The 22,555-nt window shown below is 45.5% G+C and overlaps 1 protein-coding gene across 1 annotated transcript in view; it reads left to right on the forward strand.

Moving 5' to 3' along the window:
* LOC147899315 (intraflagellar transport protein 172-like) overlaps positions 1–22,555 on the forward strand; it is a 440,631-nt gene that overhangs the window by 23,276 nt on the left and 394,800 nt on the right. Inside the window, exons 4-9 of the mRNA XM_087377692.1 lie at positions 10,250–10,302; positions 10,609–10,670; positions 10,851–10,910; positions 21,513–21,589; positions 21,847–21,942; positions 22,318–22,426. Of these exons, the coding sequence (XP_087233818.1) occupies positions 10,250–10,302; positions 10,609–10,670; positions 10,851–10,910; positions 21,513–21,589; positions 21,847–21,942; positions 22,318–22,426 (457 nt within the window). The remainder of the gene's footprint in view (positions 1–10,249; positions 10,303–10,608; positions 10,671–10,850; positions 10,911–21,512; positions 21,590–21,846; positions 21,943–22,317; positions 22,427–22,555) is intronic.

Genomic DNA, 22,555 nt, shown 5'->3' on the forward strand with positions numbered 1-22,555 from the left:
CCTCTGCTGCCTCCACTTCTGCCTTCTGGCTGCCTCCTCTGCTGCCTCCACTTCTGCCTCCTGGCTGCCTCCTCTGCTGTCTCCAAATCTGCCTCCTTTCTGCTCCAGATCTCTGCCCCAATTTCTGCTCCAGATCTGCCCCAACTTCTGCTCCAGATCTGCCCCCAACTTCTGCTCCAGATCTGCCCCCAACTTCTGCTCCAGATAATGTTCTTTCTATTCCAAATCTGCAGCAACCCTTGCATCAGTTTGCTGTCTCAGATTTGGTTCAGTTCCAACTTGTGGAGCTAGTGCATAAGTCCACTACAGTTGTCTTTCTTGGAGGATTGATGTTTGCTCCCTCCAAAGCTTCTATCTCATATCTTCTCTTGTACTGAGTTCCGTTTGTGATATATATTTCTTCTTCAGCTATCATTAGTCTTCAGTATTGTTTGTCTCCAAGTACTTTCCTTATATGGTATCAGAGCCAGGTGTGCCAATCGACACCTGAGCCTTGATGTGGAAAGCTTGGAAGATAAATCATCACCTGAAGATGTCTTCTCCCTCTTCCCCGAAGCGATCTCAGCCTGAATCGACCTCTATTCAACCACCACCTTCGTCATATGTCGAGAGAGAGTCTGCAAGGATTGAAGGTGATGAATACCTCTCCAAACTCTTTAAAGAATTTGCTGAATTCCAGAAATGGAAGGAACTTGAAGCAGGTACCCGCACACCTTGTGCCTCTACTTCTCCACGGTTCTCTCTGATACGTCAACAAGGACCTCTATTCAACTCAGAAGAAGCTGAGCAACATCTCAAGTTCGGTGCCGACGAAGAACAAGTATACCCTGACGAAAGAGGACAGGCCGGCATGAGAACATTGGGTTATTCGACAGTGCCTATCCCACAAGAATCAGTGCAAGGTATGTTTCCCTATTCCCTTGGTGCAACTCCATCTGTTATGCAAGGCATAGGAACGAGTAATCACGAGGACACAGATCTATACATGCATGTGAACACGTGCAGACGAGAAAGGAGAAATGCGTCTGACAATGAGTTTGCTTTCGGTTCACATTCTTCCTTCCCTCCCATCCCTCTCATATCTTCCGCTGCCATCTTTCCTCCAATGGCTTCTCATCCTCCTCCTTCTCCCATGCCACTGGACTCCTATAGTATATTTCCCTCTATCTCTCCCGCTGCCTCTTTTTCCCCTCTCATGTCATACCCCGCCTCTCATGTTCATCCCTCCCCCTCAAGACCTTCTCCGAATTCTTTTACTCCTCCGGTGGTGCCGCCTCTCCCTTCTTCTCACTCCGCTCCTGTTCTAAATTCTCTTATGCCTCCACCGGTTGCTTCTCCCTATCATTCTCTTTCTTCCTCTCACCTTGTCTCTGCAACAGCCAAACATGCTTTCACTGATATGACTCGTTTTAACAGGTCTAATTATACCACATGGTCAAATCTCATGCGCCATGTGCTTGATTCTCAAGACCTATGGGAACTCGTTCAAGGTACTGAATCGCAACCTGCTGATCCTCATGTTTATCCTCATCAGGTAGTTCGCTCGTGGCGACATCGTAATGCCACTGCCATTGTCGAAATCATGCAAGGTCTTTTACCTGAATTTCACTCTCAATTACAGCATTTTGATCTTGCCTCTGAGCGATGGGCACATCTCACTGACCGCTATGCAGCTCGAGATCGTACTCGTCGCATCAATCTTGACCATGATCTCCAACAATTCCAAATCCTTGCTGACGATGATCTCAAGGTTAAACTAGCAGATTACCGGCGGTTAGTTGCTGAATTTGCCACAACTGGTCCTCCCAAATCCGAGGATGACCAAGTTACTTTCTTTTTAAACAAACTTTCGCCCAAGTATTTCAATTTTATGCAACAAATCATTTCTCAACCATCTCTTCCTACTTTTTATGAGTTTGAATGTCAACTTTTGCGTTATGCTCGCCTTTACTCTCAGGTCCACCAAAAACATAGCGTTCCTGCTTCAGAGGGGGCTCTTCTCTCCGGGATTCAAAAAGATCAACCCAGCTCCGGGAAGCCCTCCCCCACTCCTAACTTCAATAACTCCTCTAGTAGTAAACCCGCTTGGCACACCCTTCCCAAAAAGAATAGGTTTTGTCAGCATTGCCAGAGAGTTGGGCATATTGATGATGAATGTCGCTCCAAAGCCAAAGGCATTCTTCCTCAGCCCCCTACGACGACTCCTCAGCCACCCCGTTGGACTCCACAGCCCCCTACCATGACTCCTCAGCCACCTCGTTGGCGCCCTAGGAGTGGTCCTCCTCCTCCGAACACTGGTCTTTGGAGACCACAGGGCCATGTCACTAATCATTTCACCCCATCTCCTCCTTTTATCACTCCTGAAGGTCTGTCTGACTGGTCCACTGGAGATTCTCTAGACTTCACTTCTCAAGCCTTGATCCATATCACCGAGCTTGACTCTTCCCCTTCCTTATCTGGGTCAGCTTTTCATACTCTTCCATGTGGCTCTAAAACCTCTTGGATTGTAGATAGTGGAGCCACTCATCATATGACTCCTCATCATGATCTCTTCATTTCTCGCCAACCGGCAACAGGGGGAGTCCGTTGTGGCAATAACTCTGTTGCTACTATTCATGGTGTTGGTTCAATTACATTTGATACTGACAAAGGCCCCAATCTTGCTCAATTGGATCAAGTGTTTTATGTCCCCCAATTAGGGGTCAATCTTCTTTCCGTCCATCAACTTTGCCTTCTTGGTCGCACGGTGCTATTTACAAAGATGCATGTCGACATCATAGATGAGACCTCGGGACTCCTTTTAGCTCGAGGCGAAGCCCAACCTCATGGTCTGTACTTCATAACTCAATTTCTTGAGACTCCCTCCCATACCGGCTCTGAGTTTCATCGGCTTTATGGTATTGCTACCCTGAAAGATCCAACTGACACAGAACGATTATGGCATTATCGTCTAGGACATTTGTCCTATGACTCTTTATATGAAATGTCTCGGGATCATCTAGTTGATGGCCTACCTAAATTATCGCGTGCCAAAGATATTTGTCGTCCATGCCAATTAGGCAAACAAAGCCGAACTCCTTTTCCTTCTCATTCCACTTCTCGAGCTAGTGAGATATTGTGTCTAATCCACCTTGATATTAGTGGCAAATCTCCTGTTCCTTCACTGAATGGCTCACAATATTTCTTCTTAATTGTGGATGATTACTCTCGATATCAATGGGTGTTCTTCATGAAAGAGAAATCTGACACTTTTTCTTTCTTTGCTACTTGGGCTCGCTTGGTTATGAACCAAACGGGAAACTCTATTGGGATTGCTCGTAGTGATAATGGTGGTGAATTCATTTCCCATGAATTCACTCAATTCCTTCACGAGCATGGTATCCAACGCCATCTTACATCTCCAAATTCGCCCTCCCAAAATGCTCGTGTCGAACGGCGACAACGCATAGTCATGAACATGGCCCGTTCCATGCTTTTTGCAGCCGAGTTGCCTGAACGTCTCTGGCCAGAAGCTGTGAATACTTCTGTTTATATCCTTAATCGTTGCCCTACTCAGCCCATCCCGAACATGACGACTTTTGAGGCCTTCTATGGCTACCGACCCTCTATTTCTCATATTCGCATCTTTGGATGCCGCGCGTACACTCATACTCCCAATGATACTCGCGGTAAACTAGAACCTCGTGCTGAACTTCTACTTCTAGTTGTCTACTCAGCAGAAGCCAAAGCTTATCGCTTATTTGATCCTCGCACAAACAAAGTTTTGGTTCGCCGAGATGTGGTCTTTGATGAAAGAGATGTTCTGAAAAATTCCTCTCCTCTCTCTACTGATGACGTCTCTACTCCTGTTCCCTCCAACAATTCTTCACCTGAAATTTCTCTCTCCTCCCGAAACTTCTCTCTCTCCACACATTGCTTCTCCTCACGACGCGCTGCCACGTTGGTATCGACAAACTATGAAGGATTCCAGGATTATTCCCTTAGAACTTCCTCCTTCCAGTCCTCGACGCTCTACTCGAACAACTTCTTCCACTACCACCGCCTCCATTTTTACCACGGCCTATATCATACATTCTGAACCTGCCACTTGGCAGGAAGCAGTTCAACATCCTGCATGGCATCGTGCCATGGAACAGGAGCTTGAGAGCATTGATCAGAATGAGACCTGGATTTTGGTCGATCGACCCACTCACAAAAAGGTCATAGGAACCAAGTGGATCTTCCAAACAAAACTCAAAGCCGATGGAACACTGGACAAGTACAAAGCTCGCTTAGTAGTGCAAGGATTTCGCCAAAAACATGGTATCGATTATGAGGAAACCTTTGCCCCTACTGCTCGATTAACTTCCTTTCGCCTTCTTCTCGCCCTAGCCGCTCATCACCGCTGGTCTATCTATCAAATGGATGTCAAGAGTGCCTTTCTCAATGGCTACCTTGATGAGGAAGTCTATGTGACTCCCCCACCTGGTTTTTCTCCTCCTGGCCATCAAAATAAGGTATTCCGTCTCCGCAAAGCTCTTTATGGGCTTAAACAAGCACCTCGATTGTGGATAGACACCTTCCTCAAAACTAATGGGTTTCATTCCACTCCTTTTGATCCAAATTTATATATTCATCAATCTTCAGAGGGGGTCTGCTTTATCTTACTCTACGTAGATGATCTTTTGCTTTTGGGCTCTACTCCCACTACACTTCAATTCATTAAAACTCAACTCAGCACCACATTCGAAATGACCGATCTCGGTCTTCTCTCCTATTTCTTAGGCATGGAAGTTGTTCAGCATTCTGGTGGCATTTTTGTTTCTCAACAGAAATATGCTCTTCAACTCCTTGATCAGGTCATTCCCCACGAGCCTAAGCTTGCTGCCACTCCCTTAGATCCCACAGTCAAGCTCTCAAAAGACTTGGAGTCTCCTTCCTTTGATGAACATCTCTATCGTCAGGTTGTTGGCAAGCTGCTCTGGCTCCTTCACACTCGTCCGAATCTTGCTTACTCAGTTTCCATTCTCAGTCAGTACTTTAATGAACCCAAGCTCACTCATTGGCATGCATGTATTCGTATCTTGCGGTTCATATGTGGTACTTACTCTTATGGTTTACATTTCAGACCAGGACTAACACTACAGGGATACACTGATTCCGACTGGGCTGGCGATCCGGACAGTCGCCGTTCTCATGGCGGCTACATTTTCTCGTTTGGCTCGGCACCTGTTTCTTGGTCTAGCCGTAAACAAGAACCTGTTGCTGGCTCTTCTACTGAGGCTGAATACCGGGCCTTGTATGATTGTACCACAGAGGCCATATATCTCCGACAGTTTTTGGCAGAGCTACACTTTCCTTGTACTGAACCAACGATCCTCTACGTCGACAACAAAAGTGCCATCGCTCTCGCCGGCAATCCCATTTTTTCCAACCGCACCAAACATGTCGGTGTCCACTTTCATTTTACTCGCGAGCAAGTGGAATTAGGTACTATTCGATTGATCTATGTTCCAGCTGCCGATAATCATGCTGACATTCTTACCAAGCCGGTTAATCGCCCTACTCTTGAGCATCTTAGCCCACGGTTGGGGATTGGTATACCGCCTCCTTCTTCTTAGCAGTTTTTTTTGTATACTTAAGGAAGTGAACAAATCCCCTGCGAGGGCACTCCTTCAAGTACTTCTTTTTTTGTATCATCATCTGGGCATTTAGTGAAGATGAAAACCTACTTTGTAGGCATCTTTATCTAAATGAAAACCCTTTTATAATTAAATTTAAAAAAAAAAAAAAAAAGGGTTGATGAAGAAGATAGATCACTCCTGGAACACCTCTTTGCTTCTCCTGTCTACATTGGACATTGAGAGGGGGTGTTAAGCCAAGCAATCTCCAATTCTAGAGGACAGGATAATCAAAGGCCAAACTGGCGCAAAGGTCCGATCACTTACAGGTAAAAACACCACAGGTGAATCTCCGTCAGGACACAAATCAACAACCAAAACCCGGACAAAACTCAACAATAAAAGCCCTGTCAAAAACAGGCCCCTGAAGAGCCCAGGATCGGAGGCCACAAATGGCCCCATTCTGGCCGACCAAAGCTGGCCGACCAGACTGACCTGGTCGGTCAATATCTGGCCGACCAGACTGACCAGGTCGGTCAGATCTGGGCCGACCAGCTGGTTGACTGACTGGCCCTTCCCTATTTAAAGGGGGGGGGCCTAGGTGCTCCTGACCATTTTCAAGCTCCAGAGGTCCCTGCACACCCTGAGCCACTTCTGCCTCCTGGCTGCCTCCTCTGCTGCCTCCACTTCTGCCTTCTGGCTGCCTCCTCTGCTGCCTCCACTTCTGCCTCCTGGCTGCCTCCTCTGCTGTCTCCAAATCTGCCTCCTTTCTGCTCCAGATCTGCCCCAATTTCTGCTCCAGATCTGCCCCAACTTCTGCTCCAGATCTGCCCCAATTTCTGCTCCAGATCATCCCCAACTTCTGCTCCAGATCTTCCCCAACTTCTGCTCCAGATCTGCCCCCAACTTCTGCTCCAGATCTGCCCCCATCTTCTGCTCCAGATAATGTTCTTTCTATTCCAAATCTGCAGCAACCCTTGCATCAGTTTGCTGTCTCAGATTTGGTTCAGTTCCAACTTGTGGAGCTAGTGCAGAAGTCCATACAGTTGTCTTTCCTGGAGGATTGATGTTTGCTCCCTCCAGAGCTTCTCTCTCATATCTTCTCTTGTACTGAGTTCCGTTTGTGATATATATTTCTTCTTCAGCTATCATTAGTCTTCAGTATTGTTTGTCTCCAAGTACTTTCCTTATAGGTAGTACTAGGTGGATGTTTACTTCAGCCCATCTTAGTCTTACGGTTGCTATCCTGAAAGCTTGGGCCAGTTTCAAGAGTACTCTTCAAAGAATTTTCCCTCCTCTCTGAAAGATGTGATAGATAGTCTGTCATGTGGAGTGAATGCATACTTGATGAGCATTGCAGACCACTTATGCAGTGGTCTAGATGGGAGAGAGGCCTTGCTTCCTCTATGGGATCCTAGAAAGCTTCTAGGAAAGTTCCAGAGGATCATAGATTACAATAAGTAAGTCACCTCGAAGAAACTGCAAGGAGAATTCAGTAGATTGACGCAGTCATACCCATGGTTAGGGTTGATTTAGATGACATGCCTATTTCTTGATCTACTTCGATGGGGGCTTTCACGGGGACAACATTCCACTTCAGGTCATAGCACTATGATGATCGGACGAGGATACTTCTTCGATGTTTAGTCAAGGGGCAGGTTGTCTAGACCTTCACGTGATATTATGTTGGGAGATACTTTTCAGCTTGTCAGGATCATAGGTTATGTGGAGCACGGCTTGGATCACAATGGTACCCAGACTTGGACCCGCTTCTTGAAGAGATCTAGTAGCTAGCTAGAAACGGAATGGAAATGTGAAAAGTAAAATGGAAAGAAAAATGAAAGAACAAGTGCTAGGCAATGATAACCAAAATACTCACATGTAGATAGCTTGATGTTGACTGATATCTAAAGACTCAAGAAAAGTACAACACTATATAGTGTGACACTAGACTCTAGAAAGCCATAGTATATATGGGATAACTCCCAATATGACACGTGGCATGTCTAGGACTCACTAGACTATAAAACACCCCCTAGACACCTAGTACACTCATTTTTGACTCACTTTGGCTTCATATTCCAACACCTCCCCATGAAGGCAAGGTGAGAGACTACTGGAATGGAACCAAGGACAGAACATGACAATGACGGTTATCAGAACTGTGCATGCTGGTCTAGAACTAGACATAGTTCCCACACAATCTCAGAGGCAAGTAAGCATGGCTCAGAGGCTAGTGAGCACAACATAGAAATCTCATCTAGCATGGCTCAGAGGCTCATCATGCATGGATGGATGACCGACTCAGAGGTCTAGGAGACCAATGCACCTGGAACTCTCAAGCCAGGCCTGATCAACAAATAGACCTATCAAAGGCAATACATATGGCTCCCACATTACATCCCCCCTTGGCTTCATAATAGGACATGTTAGGAAGCCACACACCAAAAAAAAAGGAAAACCAATACATCTTTTTAGGAGGACTATCCAAGGCAGAGGACCTTTAGAATCAATGAAAACCAAACACTCAATACATATCATTTTAGGGGGACTACCCACGGCATAGGACCCCAAAATACATCAAGCGTGTAGTAATAAATAAAAATACCTCTTTGTGAAAGAGATGTCCTCCAAGTAGCTAATGCACATGTGTGCACATCCCTGCGAGTCCATGACAAAACAATGAAGCGCTAGGCCAGAGTGCCCCAAAATATGTGTCGGTGAAGTCCATGGGTAGCTACATGGAGCAATTACATGATGACTCTCAAAATGCAGGAAGGAGAGTCACCAATGTCGAAGTAGAAGCCTCAAGTACCACGACCAATCGGAAAGTCAATCAATGCGAAGTATCTTAGGCACCGATCGAATAAGCAATGTTGAAGAAGTCACTTGTTGATGTAGAGTGGTCTACATCAAGCTCGATGTAATACACTAATTAGAGAGATCACTATAGTGGAGTGTGTCGGAGTAGTATCGGAGAACTCACATTTAACTCGGGAAGTCTTCACCAAAGTTTGAAGTAGTCACGTGAAGGAGTCACCGCAATGCAATGTCAAGAGCTCACATCAAGTCACGGGCAGAGAAGATAGAGGCAGCGTGGACAGCAGCTCCAAGAGAATGACGGGCAGAATGTGGGCATGAACTTGCGGGCAGCAGGGAGAATGTCGGGCAGAAGGAGCAAATGGCTGGCTGGAGCAGAGGTCAACGATGAAGGGGATGGACAGCTCCACGTTGAGCTGGTTGCATCATGCTTGGGCTGTCAAATCATTGAGCTCCAGAACAAAATTCGCGCGCAGAAACAAATTTCGTCACTTCTTGCAAGGGCTGTAAATTTTCATAGAAAACTCGGATTGCAATGATGTAAAAACAAAATTTGTAGTACTCAAGGTCCTCTACAACTTTGCTGAAGACACAAAGCCGTGATTCTGCTTCTAGCTCCGGATAGAAGCAGAACATCGTCCGCACGTCACACAAAAGATGTAGCTGAAGGAAGGAGAAGAGAGGTGGCAGATCATGGCGTGGAGAAGAGAGCTCAAGGAAGAAGAGAAGAGGGCAGCCTTCCAAGGAGGAGTTAGAGTAGCTTCATTGGCCTCCCTCACCTCAACCTCTTGGAAGGGAAAGGGAAAGAGAGAGCAAGGCTAGGAACATCCATATGAAGAGATCTAGTAGCTAGCTAGGAACGGAATGGAAATGTGGAAAGCATAATGAAAAGCAAAATGGAAAGAAAAATGAAAGAACAAGTGCTAGGCAATGATAACCAAAATACTCACATGTAGATAGCTTGATGTTGATTGATATAAAGACTCAAGAAAAGTACAACACTATATAGTGTGACACTAGACTCTAGAAAGCCATAGTGTATATGGGATAACTCCCAATATGACACGTGGCATGTCTAGGACTCACTAGACTATAAAACACCCCCTAGACACCTAGTACACTCATTTTTGACTCACTTTGGCTTCATATTCCAACACTTCTTCTCTCTTTGACTCATGGAGCATTTGGCTCTATGGAGGAGTCTCCATAAAGTTTTTGCAATGGGACCTTGAAGAGTGGGAATGGATTGATGTAGGGCACTGAGCGAAGAGCTTCCCCTTCTTTCATCACACGATCAATAATGTCAGGAGATTCAGGCAGAGGCCCTCCAAAGCTCCTCATTGGGAGAGTTTTCAGATTTCTGCTTGATTGCAGAATGCTTTTTGGAAGAGGCTCTATTCTCTTGGATTTCTATTCACAAAAGGATTGAGTAAGCCTGTGGAGGTCTAGGTTCGGGGCTAACTCTGTCTATGCTTTCTTGAGCTTCTATCTTTTCTTAGGTTGGATGATAAATTTAAATAATGTTGGTGCTTTGAATGTTCATAGAGTTGAAGGATAGATTATCATTAAGACTATATTCATTTTTGTTTATAGAAAAGTCTAAAGAATTCATTTTGTTTTTTCAATATTATTTTGGAACCTAGAATGTAATTTTTCCTCCCATATTCAAAAGCTTGTATTTTGGTTGTCTTTTGAAATGAGCAATTACTTCTTTCTCCGAAATGTAGAGGTTTTACAAGTCTAGGGAAATCTCGGTTTTTTCCACCTTGTAGCATTTAGTTGTATCAAGGTAGACAATTGTCTTGATAACAATATCTTGGTTTATGAAGGTTCCTACTTGGAAAGGCACCCGGTGCTTCCGCAGTGAAGCTTATAGATCATGGTATATTTTTTATGTTTATATCTATATCCTATATTTCCTACAAGGATTTATAGGGTCCTAAAGTGATTCCACATTAATTGCATGAATCACTCCCATTATCCCCACCAAGTAGGTAGTAAAAACCTACCGCAATAATTTATGCCTCTAGAGATACTAGTCTGTTTCTCTGTATATTTTTGCTTAAAAATATTAAATTTGTTGCACTCTAATAGTTTCAGCTGCTCATATCTTAATAACTAAAAATAGAAGTAACCTTCTTTTTTCAAGTTTTAATATCATGCTACTGTATTTCTTTTCACATCAAAGGTTTTGTGCCTATAGCACTTGCTTGGGGGAAAAGCATCGTTGTTGCAGGTCCTGATGCTAAGGTATAACTGTTTTGGCAATTTTTTAATTGGCTGGCTCATCTTTCATTTGAAATCTTGAAGGATCTGAATTGAAGGGTGGCAGTAAACACATTTTGAGCCATTTGATTTTGAAAACCTGCCACTTTGACTAAAACTCTTAAATTATAGCTGACAGCTATGGTGTTTTTCTATCCTTGATAGGTGGCATTCTATGATATCAATGGAGCTACTTTGCAGCTATTTAATTGTGCTGATGAGCAGGTGAACATGTTTCATCACCTAGCCCTCCCCCTTGCTTCGTCTCTATGTTCTGAATTTGTTCACTTTCCATTCCCAGTGAGACTTTGGTTAGAAAATCGTTTATAATAATGAGTGCTTTTTAAAGGGGGAAAAAAAGCTACAAATTAAAAATAAATCACACGACAAATAATGGAGGGAAATAAAGGGAACAAAAGCATAAAGAAGGCTGCGGCGGATAGATAACAGCACAAATGTAGTATGAATTAATTCCTCTTTTAAAAGGGTGAAATCCATTCTTTTTTTAATACTCCTATATTTGGGTTCTTTCAGTATTCTTTTTAAGGTAGACAGACTAGATTGGGCTTTTTGGAGGGTACCCTTCTTCATTTTGGCTCCCCAGGAGCATGGATCAAGGGGGTTTCCTCTTTATACAGGTCAGCTCACTGCTAGGTGCTTATTGGTGGTGTAAGGGGAGAGAGTTTTGAGATCTCCAGGTCAATTCGCTAGGGATGTCCCCTTGCTCCCTTTTCTTTTTTATTTATGGATAAAGCTATGAGTATCTATATTAGATCTCAAGCTGATATTTTTGGGCTGAGACTCCCTTTGAGACGACGGGAAGTGAGCTTTTAGATAGATACATGACAGATGATATTGCTGTTTTTTTGGATGCCACGCCATAGACGCTCACTTCTTTCAAGACAGCATTGGATTTATTTTGCACTGCTATGGTGGCGCACATTAATTGGCATAAATCCAATGGCTTTTGGATCAATGACGAGGACACTCCAGTTTGGGGAAGTGACATAGAATTCAGTTGGATTGAGAGGGATGTTTCTGTTAGTCAGATACTTGGGATGCCATGTTGGCTTGGGCATCTCTCCGTTACAATAGTTTGCTCCGGTGTTGGAGAGTATAAGGAGAAAGCTCCTTTTTTGGGGCTCTGCCAAGCTTGACCTTGCCTTTAGAGTAGTTGTGGTCAACCAGGTCCTTTTGGCCACAGCAGTTGGTTTGTTCTTGCTGGTGCCATTCAAGAAATTGCATCACTCAGCTTAAGAAACCGATAATGAATTTTATATGGAGTGGACTGAATGTTATAGAAGATGTTACGCAAGAGTTGCTTGGGAGACTCTCATTCTCTCCACTTTGGAAGGGGTTCTCAATATAATTGATCCATATTTACAATGTAGGGCCTTGCTCTGCAAGATGGTCGTGAGGGGACTTATGCCTGGTCAAAAGCCATGGAAGTACTTTTTTATTTGTAGCATATAGTCATGCACACCGTCTTCTGGAGGAGACTGGATGGATAGTACTAGATAGATCTTCACTTCAGCCCGTCTCAGATCTCTTTCCTTCCCTCTCATGGCAGCTATCCTGAAGCATGGGCTAGCTTCATGAGTACTCTTCGAAAGGTTCTCCCTTCCTCTCACAAAGAGATTGATAGGCAGCCATCATGTGGAATGATAACATTTTAGATGAGCATGGTAGACCACTAGGTGCCTCTGATTTGGTCACGTTGGGGGAGGGGACTTGCCTCCACTGTGGGTGCCTGGAAAGCTTTCAAAAAGCTTCCAAAGGACCCCTTCATGATGCAATGGGCCTAGAAGGTAGGCATTGAGCCCGTCATGATTTTTCTATTCCTGTGGGATTTCCAGAGTCTCCTCCAAAAACTTTTTTGTAGATGAAAGACATTCCAATGAAGAGCTTTGGAGAGCCTCTAATCTCTACAACTGAGCTGAAATCTCCAGGCATTATGAACCGTGTAACGAAAGAAGGGGAGGCTCTTCTCTCGGTGCCCTTCGTCAATCCACTCCCACTCTCTTGGGTCCCATTGGGAACTTTATGGATACACCTCCATAAAGCCATAGTTTCCAAGATCCCAAGGAAATGAGAAGAGGGTCAGGATCCAAATACTACTAAAAGTCAGAAGCAATCTCCACATAGCCTACAATCCTGACCGGCTAAAATGCTCTCTGTAGCAAGATATGATATGAAGATCTGCCTCTCGAATGCACATCAAAAACTAGGGCAACTGCATGTACATCTCGAACTACAATAACCTAAAGTGAAATGCCCGAACTCAAGACAAAAAGTAATAAAAAATAAGGGGGTAAGTCCATTTGACCTAGGACACGTGCTGTTGTGAAGGGCAGAGAGAGCAGTCCTGAACTCTAAGTTGGTGAAGGGCGCATCTTGTGAAGGGCAGAGAGAGCAGTCCTAAAGTTGGTGAAGGGTACATCAAGTGAGACAGTCATATTCCCAGTCACCAACCCAGGTAAGTGCTACCAAATAACCAGCATCATCTGTGGCCTGAGTGTCAGGATCTGTTGTAAGAAGGGGGGCATAAAATCGGTGGCAACCTGCAAGACAGCATCCGGATGTGTTTGAAGAACTCCGCCTAGATGCCTATCCAGTGCACAGATTGACAGATTTCATGTGGATGATTGGGCTCTGGACAGAGGTGGGACAATATGCATTACACCTGGGGTGTCCACTTCAGATCATTTTCCAGTTGTTTTGGTTGTTTCAGATCCTCAGGTGAGGAGCCGCTCTGTCGGTATCAGGATTTTGGATGCCTTCTATGCAGAGGGGGGCCTCACAAAGGTAGTGTTGGGGACTTGGGTATCTCACATGCAGAATGGGCAGCTTTCCCCATCAGATGTAGCTATAGCTCTCTCAGTAGCGACTTTTATCATTTAGTTGCTCGGATCAAGAGAGGTGAGATCCTCAGGCAAGAGATAGGTATTTGCCAGCAGTTGGCTGCTCTTCAGAGGGAAGAGCAAAAGAGGCCTACAGATGCTTGGGTTCAGGAGCGCCTTGCTACTACAAGGGCTTAGCAGCAGTCACTGTTAGATTAGAGAGAGCATAGTATGCCTTTCATGCTAGAGAGTCATTTTTGACTCAGACAGGAGATAGGGTCAAAAAGTAGTTCTTCTCTACTCTTGGCCCCAAACATAGTAAGGAGAGCATTTCACAGCTTGTTGACTCAGACGAAGTTTTACAGACACATCCAGATGCCATCTTGCAGGTAGCCACATATTTCTATGCCTCCCTTCTTACAGTAGATCCTGATACATAGGCCAAAGATGATGCTCGAGTTGTTATTTGGCAGCACTTACCTATGTTGGTGACTCGAGATATGATAGTCTCACTTGATGCACCCTTCACCAACATAGAGTTTAGGACTGCTCTCTCTGCCCTTCACAAGGGAAAGTGTCCAGGCTCAGGTGGACTTACCCCTCTTTTTTTATTTCTTTTTGGGATCATGGCGTTTGGGACTCAGGTCAGATGCCAGACTCACTTACGGAGGGCCATATTCATCTTATCCCAAAGGGAGGTTGAAGGAATTTTGTGTCTCAGTGGAGACCGATCACTCTGTTGGGTACTTTGTACAAAATCTTAGCAAAAGCAAATCTTATACATGATAAGGCAGACATGCTTTGTGCATGGCAAAAGCATCTTCAATAACATCTTCTCATTCTGGGAGGCTTGTGAGTGCTGGGCCATGCATAATGACCATCGGCTTGCCATTCTACTCCCGGACTTTGAGAAAGCTTATGACAGAGTAGACTGGGGCTTTCTAGAGGGTACCCTCATTTGCTTTGCATAGATGCATGAATCAAAGGGGTGTCAGCTCTCTACAGATCAGCCCATAGCCAGGTTCTTATTGGTGGAGTCAGGGAAGACAAGTTTCAGATTACCAGATCAGTTCGTCAGGGATGCCCTTTAGCCCCCTTTAAAATAAAGAGTGATATATTCCATTCAAAACAAATCATATAACAGGTGGGAGAGAAAGTACTCTATCCCTAGCCTCAACAATATGGCAAAAAAGCCATGGAGGTGGTCTAAAATGCCACGACATCCCAAAAGGGGTCAAGTGAAAAAATAAAGAGTAGTCCCATGTCCTCATGAAGGATAAAAGTCTCCCACGAGCTGCCAAAGAGGTGCCTGTACACCTCTCCCACTGACTCCTAAGAGTGAAGATAATATCTGCCCAAATGGAAGCGAGAGTGTTAGCCTCTGTGCATAAATGGTCCCCAAGGACAAAAGAACATTGCAAACACCCTATCCGCCATAGGGTAATGCTGGAAATCACCTCCCAGGCTGACCCTACAGCTGAAGTAGGCATGGAATCCTGTGTTGGTACCAGTACCAAAAGTAAATCCTGTGGCTCCATGATGCTGGCCTCCATGGGACCCCGTCTCTGGCGACGCTGCATGAAGAAACCGAGGTCTCCTGGCTCTGACTCAAAGAGAGTAAAGGCTCCAAATCCTCTCCCCCAAAGAGCAGCACCCCACGTCATCAGAAAGGACTCAGATGTAACATATGAGAACAACCTGAAGATACTTGTCCATACCACTCTAGAGCTGGTGCAACTCCATAAACAATGCTTGCTAGATTCCTCTGCAAGCTGACAAAGCATACACAAGGAGGGTTTACCCATCTGCTGGAGCCAAGTACCCACAGGTATGCCCCTATGTATAGTGAGCCAAAGAAAGTAGGAGACTTTCCTGGCTCTACTGATGCCCCAAAAGTGAGTCCAGTAGCTCAGCAAGACCTCTGCAGTAAGTCCCTGTGTGTGCCAATGCTGGGAGGCAGATGGAATGTGATGAGAGTCTCTCTGCTGAAGCCTATAACCTGCCCTCGTCGAGTACTGGAAGAAAGAAAGAGGACGAACGCCTGACACCGGAGCAGGCCATGCCCACTCACCTAGGTCCCAGTCAAGCTCCGCAAGAGGTCGACCCTGAAAAATCCAAATTCTCCATCTAATATCCTATGCAATGGTCAACCTGGAAGGATTTGTGGCCCATTCCTTACCCAGGCAACCAATGACCCTGACTCTCTGCCAAAGAAGCTCTTGACGATCCAGGGGCTGAGTGGGATACAATCTGTGAGAGGAGTCTGTCTCAAAATAAATAAACGGTGCCAGTCCTAAGCGAACTTCAATACATAGCCCAGCCTCACTAAAACAACCTGACCAAGTAGAAATGGGATCGACATAGGCTGGATCTGTAAGTACATCCCTCCACTCTTGAGGAATAGCTCTCATGATCAGTAATCTGGTGGCAGCAATCTGTCCAAGTGGCCCATGTCTATCTCTGATCACCTCCTCTGACATCTCCACACCTTCCCTGAACCAATCTCCGACTGTCACAACCCCCTGAGCATGCCATCTGGCCAAGGGAGTCCTAAGTTCTGTACCAAGGGAAGATCCTTGGTACCGAACTAGGGGGTTATGGTAAAGTGGTTTGTCGGGCAATTTCCTCTCTGGAGGAGGGAACTGCTCTGATGAGGTGCTGTCGAAAATGATCCCATATCTGAACAAGCCTTTTCACAAATGGTGAGGAAGCCTGAGAATGCTGGTCCGTCAGGAAGATCCAACTGACTCTACCTGCCCACTGACCTGCTGCTCTGGGGGTGCACTGGTGAATCCCATGCAGTAGGAACTACTTCCGCGGCTAATCTCCTGGAGTCAAACCTCTAACAAGAAGTTTGACTAAAAGGGCTCTGCTCTGCATCTCCGGATCAAGAACCCCAAGTCCTCCTTGCGAGAAAGGTAAAGTGATAGTATCCCATGAAACTCTGGCCCTAGTGTCCGCAGAACCATCCCCACCACTCCACAGAAAGTTTCGAAGCAATCTCCTCACCTGATGAATCGAGTCAGCATGAAAGCACCAACATGACGCAACATACCACATAGTCGCTAGTAGAACCTGGTTGAGTGTACCAGTGCTCTACCGGCCAAAGAGAGTCTAGTCGTACTCTAGTAGGCTAGCTTTCTCCGGATACTCTCAAGAACTGGGGCAAACTGTTGCGTCGGGGACACCTCAATGCCAACCTGGAAGCCTAGATATCTCGTGGAGGTGCCTGTGGGTATCCATACAAAGCCTCTGTCTCCTCCCCATGCTGGGGTATCCTGCTGAGCTCCAGTCCAGATGCCTTTTGATTTGTTCCAATTGACAAGTCCCCTGAGGCTAGGCAGAACTTGTCAATTGCATCCGCAGCAGTAGCAAGACTATATGCATCTCCTCTGACTGTCAGTGCCGTATCATCAGCAAACTCAGTGTCCAGAAGATCCTGCTCCTTCCGGATAGGCAGATGAAGGCCCAAAGTACCATGACTGGTAGCCTGCATAAAATATCCCATAGCCTCCCCTACGAAAAGGAAAAGGTAAGGTGCAAGCGGGCATCCCTGTCGTACCGATCTGGATAGCTGAAAAGCCGGTCCTCTGCCTCCACAGACCACCATCCTGCTAGAAGAGTGAGAGTAAAGTGAGGAGACCCATAAAATCCATCTATCATTGAAGCCTAGCCTCCTCATAGTGCCCTCCAAGAAACCCCAGTCCACCCTGTCATAGGCCTTCTCAAAATCGAGAAGGAGAACTGCAATCTCCTGCTGACTCTCCTTCGCCCAGTGAGTGGCCTCCCAAAAAGTGAAGATATTATCCAAGATACTCCTATCTTGGACAAATCCTGTCTGAGTAGCTCTGATGATATCTGGCAGCATAGGCTTTAAACGAAGGACCAAGGTCTTCGCTAGGATCTTATAGGCTGTCCCTAAAAGTGTAATGGGTCTCTAATTATGTAAGACTGTCTTGTCTCCCCCTTTTGGGATGAGACAAATCATACCTGTGCATAATGCCTCACCCAAAGATCCTGTATCGAGAGCCTCTGAAAAGGCAGAAAGTAGATGAGGCCCAATCGTATCCCAGAGAGCTCTAAAAAGAAGGGGCAACAGACCGTCCTCCCCCGGGCATCTGCCTCTGGGCAGCTCATGTAACGCATCTGTGATCTCCAGGAGTGATAGCGGGCTATCCAAAACATGACTCATCCTGTCTGAGACCATCTGGGGGACATGACTCCAAATATCCTCTCTGGCTCTGATCATCTCCTCGGTGACTGGATCGGCGGTGTAAAGAGTGGAATAGAAATCAGAAGTGATCTCAACAAGACGATGAGGATCCGTCTGAAGAGACCCGGCCTCATCCACAAGTCTACGAAGACTGTCCGAAGAGTATCTCTGACCCACTGCCCTGAAGAACTCTCTAGAGCATCTATTCCCCTTCTGGATCCAGAAGGTCTGCTGGGAGTAAAACCTAAACTGGGCCCTCCTGCCCTGAATCTCCTCTAGTCTCTTCTGAGCCTTTGAAAGCTGCCCTCTGATGAAAAGAGAATGAGGAAATCTCTGAATCAATCTCTGAAGTCTAGATACCTCCGCTCTTGCGTTCCGATCTTTGATTCTGAGCTTTTCCTTCTCCTCTTTTGCCCTCAACTGGCAGGCCATGCTGACTCTAGCCAAAGCCCCCTCTACCCACGTCAACCAGCCCTGATCCTCAGGAGTGTCCTCTGTCAACCAAGCCTCTCTCAACCGTTCCACGAACTCTGTGTCCTGAAAAACAAAGTCCGGAACTCTCACAAAGCCTGTGCTCTCCAATCGAGAGGTAGGGAGAATCTGTAAAAGGACTGGAGCATGGACAGATAAAACATAACCCGGGCGGATCCCAATCTGTCCTCCTCTGGCCTAGCCCCAATGGCCAATATAAAACCTGCCAAGCCTAGCCAAAGAGAGAGAGCCATGGAAAACCCCAGACCAAGCGAATTGAAGACTATCAGCCAAGTGACGAAAGTCGTCCAATCGAGCTGCATCATGAAGTCCAGCATGCAACACAAAACTATCCCACTCCACTCTCTCCCTATCAGAAAGTCCACCCTCTATCTGGCCTGACTTGTCTTCAGAGAATTCAACCATGTTGAAATCTCCTCCAACAATCCAGGTGTCTGCCTGAGGAAGGGACTCTTTGAGCTGTCTCCAAAATGCACGTCTGCGGGCTGGATCCGTGGGAGCGTACACATTGAGAACACCAACTGCTGTGCTCTTAATCTGAAGAATAACATAGCAAGCCCTGCTCTCCACTAGTGTACCCTCTTGGGTGAACTCTGGGGCCCACCTGGCTGAAACTGAAATGCAGACTCCTCCCCTCGTACCATCCGCTGGGCAAAAGAGCCGAAGCTATGAGCTATCACCTTAGAGCTCAAGCTGATATTATAGGGCTGAGTCTTCTGTTGAGGCAGGAGGATGAGCTCTTGGATAGTGAGTTGGTAGATGACATGGCTGTTTTTTTGGATGCCACACCACGGACACTTACCTCGTTCAAGACAGCCTTGGATTTGTTTTGCACTGTAGCAGGGGCTCATATTAATTGGAACAAGTCCAATGGCTTTTGGATTAGTGATGAGGACACTCCAGACTTGGGGGGATGACATAGGATTCACTTGGATTCAGAGGGGTGTTTCCATTAGGTACCTAGGATGCCAGGTTGAGGTGGGCATCTCTTCAGCACAACAATTTGCCCCCGTGTTGGAGAGCATCAGGAGGAAACTCATTTCTCCTAGCCCCTCCTAGGTTCATTAGTGTGCACAATGAAGTCAATTGTCCCTCCAGGAGTCATCTCCAGCACCACCCGCCTTCAGATAACATTTATGAGCATGTGGTCATCCCCTTCTTTGGTATCACAGGGATCCCATGGGTCAGCGGCCTCTACAGATCCACCAGTGTCTCCTACAGTACCATTAGTATGCTATGCCAGATCATTTTTCTTGTGCAGTACTATTAGTCTCATCAGACTCCTCTTCCTCTTTTGTTGCCGCAAGGTCCTCGTTTTGGTATGAGGTATCCATGTCTTGTGTCTCCTTTGCCAAGATGTGGTGGTTTTGTCCATGAGTCACCCTGTTTGGCCTTACCACCACCTTGTCTGGTACTTGTAGTCACCATCCGTGATACATGTGGGGATTATTATGAAGACCAAAAGGCATCCATTCATATACTAGATCAGCCAAACTAGGTGTAGATGCCTCCTGGATTACCTCTTGCGCTGTTCGTGAAGTACTAAGATGGGCTTCAGAATCCTCTTGTGAGCATAACTCACCATGTTGACTGCTAAGGATCCCAAGGCTCCCATCCAATCCAAGATGTAGAATATTTTTGACACATGAGCTTCAACATCTTCATGGAGATGGCCCTTGAACTTCTAGTTTTCATGTTGACTTTGTTCAGCAATTCAAGAAGTCTCCCTTCTCCGTGGAACTCAAAGCTGCCATGGCCCCTAGGCAATACCTTTACCCAAACCAGGACTTGAAGTAGTAATGGCCGTCAAAGGACCTCTTGATTGAGTAGTAGAGTAAGTCTTGGTGCTGTCGGGCCATATGGCTATGAGGGCATGGGTGAGATAAGGAGCCCTAATGAAGACCACATTGGCGACGTGGATGGCATTGGTGCTAAAGGTGCTACTTCTGCCAAAGTACAAGGTGAGATTGCTGAAAGCATTATTGATGCCAATGTGGAAGGTGAGAGTGCTGAAGTCAGTATTGATGCCAATGTAGATTGGAATAGCATAGGGGGTGAAAATGAGGGTGGTACCCTAGGTGTTGAAGGCACCATGGACACAAATGTAGGGCGTGAGAATATAGGAGGTGGGGAAGTTAATTATGATTGGAGAGAAGTTGAGAGAGGGTGTGACTGCGTGGAAGATTTGAATGATGGGTGAGCAAGGAAGGATAGGGATAGTGGAAAGGATAATGCAGCAGAAGAGGGAGGTGAAACATTCATGGGAGGTAGGGACATGACTGGAGTGAAAAGAGAACCAAGAAGTGCCATGGATGTAGAGGCTAGATTGGGAGGAAACCAGGGTTGTGCATAAGAGACGGCATAGCACCTTAACCGGTTTGCTGTGTCACCGATGCAGTGGCCAAATCCATAGAATGATGATGTCGATGAAAACATAGTTGCAGGATGGGAGAAGGTGTTGTCTTGAACTATATGAGCTTCCAATGAAGCCTGGTCCTTAGTGCCTTCTTAGAGTCCCGATCTGACCACCACGGATCTTGCCAGTCCAAGTTGAAGAAGTTGCTTACTCTGGCGACTGCGCTGATGGGTTCCGATCGGAAGATTTCTCTAACTTCCGTCGCACGTAATGCTTCTTATACCGTGTTTGATCTGCAAGAAGCCTTCTCTCCACTCTTGTCAAGTACCTCCTCATTCTCTCACTTGCACCCTCAAGGGTGTTAGAACTATTCGGCATAAGATCTCTCTCCTAAGGCCCTAAAACGCCACTTTACTCTTTGCTACTCAACACTAGCAATGTCCCCCCGTAATCGCCATAAACTGTTTGAAGGGGAGGTCCGCTCACTTCCGGAGGTGTTACCAGAGGCCTAAGGCCACTGATATGAGAAGTAAGGAGTAGGTGGTGCGTGGATCTATGGCACTACAATGTGCAAGGATCGTGCGTGGTGACACAGCAGGTGCTAGGGAGTGTTGTGAATCAGAATAGAAAGAACAAACTTTAAAAGGAGATAAGGAAAGAACAACGCTCGTGACAGACAATGCAGGAAAATAGGAGGGCACAATGCGAACCAGATGCATGAAGCGCACAGTATCCAAACACCAAATAGTTGGAGTCTTTACACTGAGCTTACATCTGTCAACTTTGGCCAAAAAAAGGGTGATTTCTTAATTAATGTTATTGATTCAAATAATGGACATCTACTTCCTTGTACAGATCTTATTTCATCCTTTCCTATGAAGCTGGATTGCCTTAAACTAACTGTGCATTTGATGGAGGTTTTCCAGGATTTTACCTCGGCTTGTTTCAACTTTAGTGGGCAGACAGTGGTACTTGGCTGCTACAATGGGTTTCATGTTTTCAGGTTGAATCACGAAACCTATGCCATAGATGTTATTTTTTGTCTTGACTGTTGATGATAACATCAGGTTCCGTCATTGTCAAAGTACTCTCCTCATATTCTACAATAGTGCAGTTTGATCATTGCATGAGCATGTAGTTCACCATGAAGGCTTCATTTTGATCCTCTCTGAATTTAAACAAGGTTTAAAAAATTGAGCTTCATTAACTGAACAGATCTATGATAAATTGGATGACAGCTTATTGTTGATATGATGACAGCATTACAGACATTAATGATGTTTGGGAGGATTTTGGTCGACAAGAACTAGAGAATGTGTACACAGTTTCTGCAGTTGTGTGGAAGCCTGATGGGAGGTAAAAGCCTCTTAACTCTTGATAACTTTTGCATTTTATGAAAAAAATCCCAAGATTAATGTATCTTTCTCTCTATGTGTGCACATGCGCATCTGTGTGTGTATGTGTGCGTGCATGCAAAGTACATTCACATGTATATATGAATGTATGTACACGTGCATACACAATCAATTTACATCTCCCCATTGCTGACTAAAATCCACTTTTGTGCAAATACTCTAAAGAGACATAGACAATCTAGGTGGTGGAAAGAGGCCTGTTTTTCAGATCAGTAATCTATACCATCATTGTCAGTTCTCCATGTTTCAACAGATAATGCTGACAAAGCAGAAACTGTTTTTCTGGCCGCCGTCAACCGTGGGTTTGACACGGTAGTCAACTTGCAGTTGGAAGCCTTTGTGGAAATGTGGACCTATATGATGCATATTTGAGGAGACAAAAATACGATGAAAAGTTTGAATTTACATACATTTCAAGAAATCAGGTTGGTATCTAAGGTTGTAGTAAGAGTGTTAAAAGGAAATTAAGTCTTTTCAAAATGAAAAATCATTTTGACAAGGATAAAGTGTAGATATACAAGGCAGGTGGTGATACTGATGATACAGCTTTTACT

This window comes from Dipteris shenzhenensis, chromosome 8, assembly GCF_047967505.1.
Source record: "Dipteris shenzhenensis isolate YYH24624 ecotype China chromosome 8, Dip_SZ_1.0, whole genome shotgun sequence".
In the NCBI taxonomy this organism is placed as follows: domain Eukaryota; kingdom Viridiplantae; phylum Streptophyta; class Polypodiopsida; order Gleicheniales; family Dipteridaceae; genus Dipteris; species Dipteris shenzhenensis.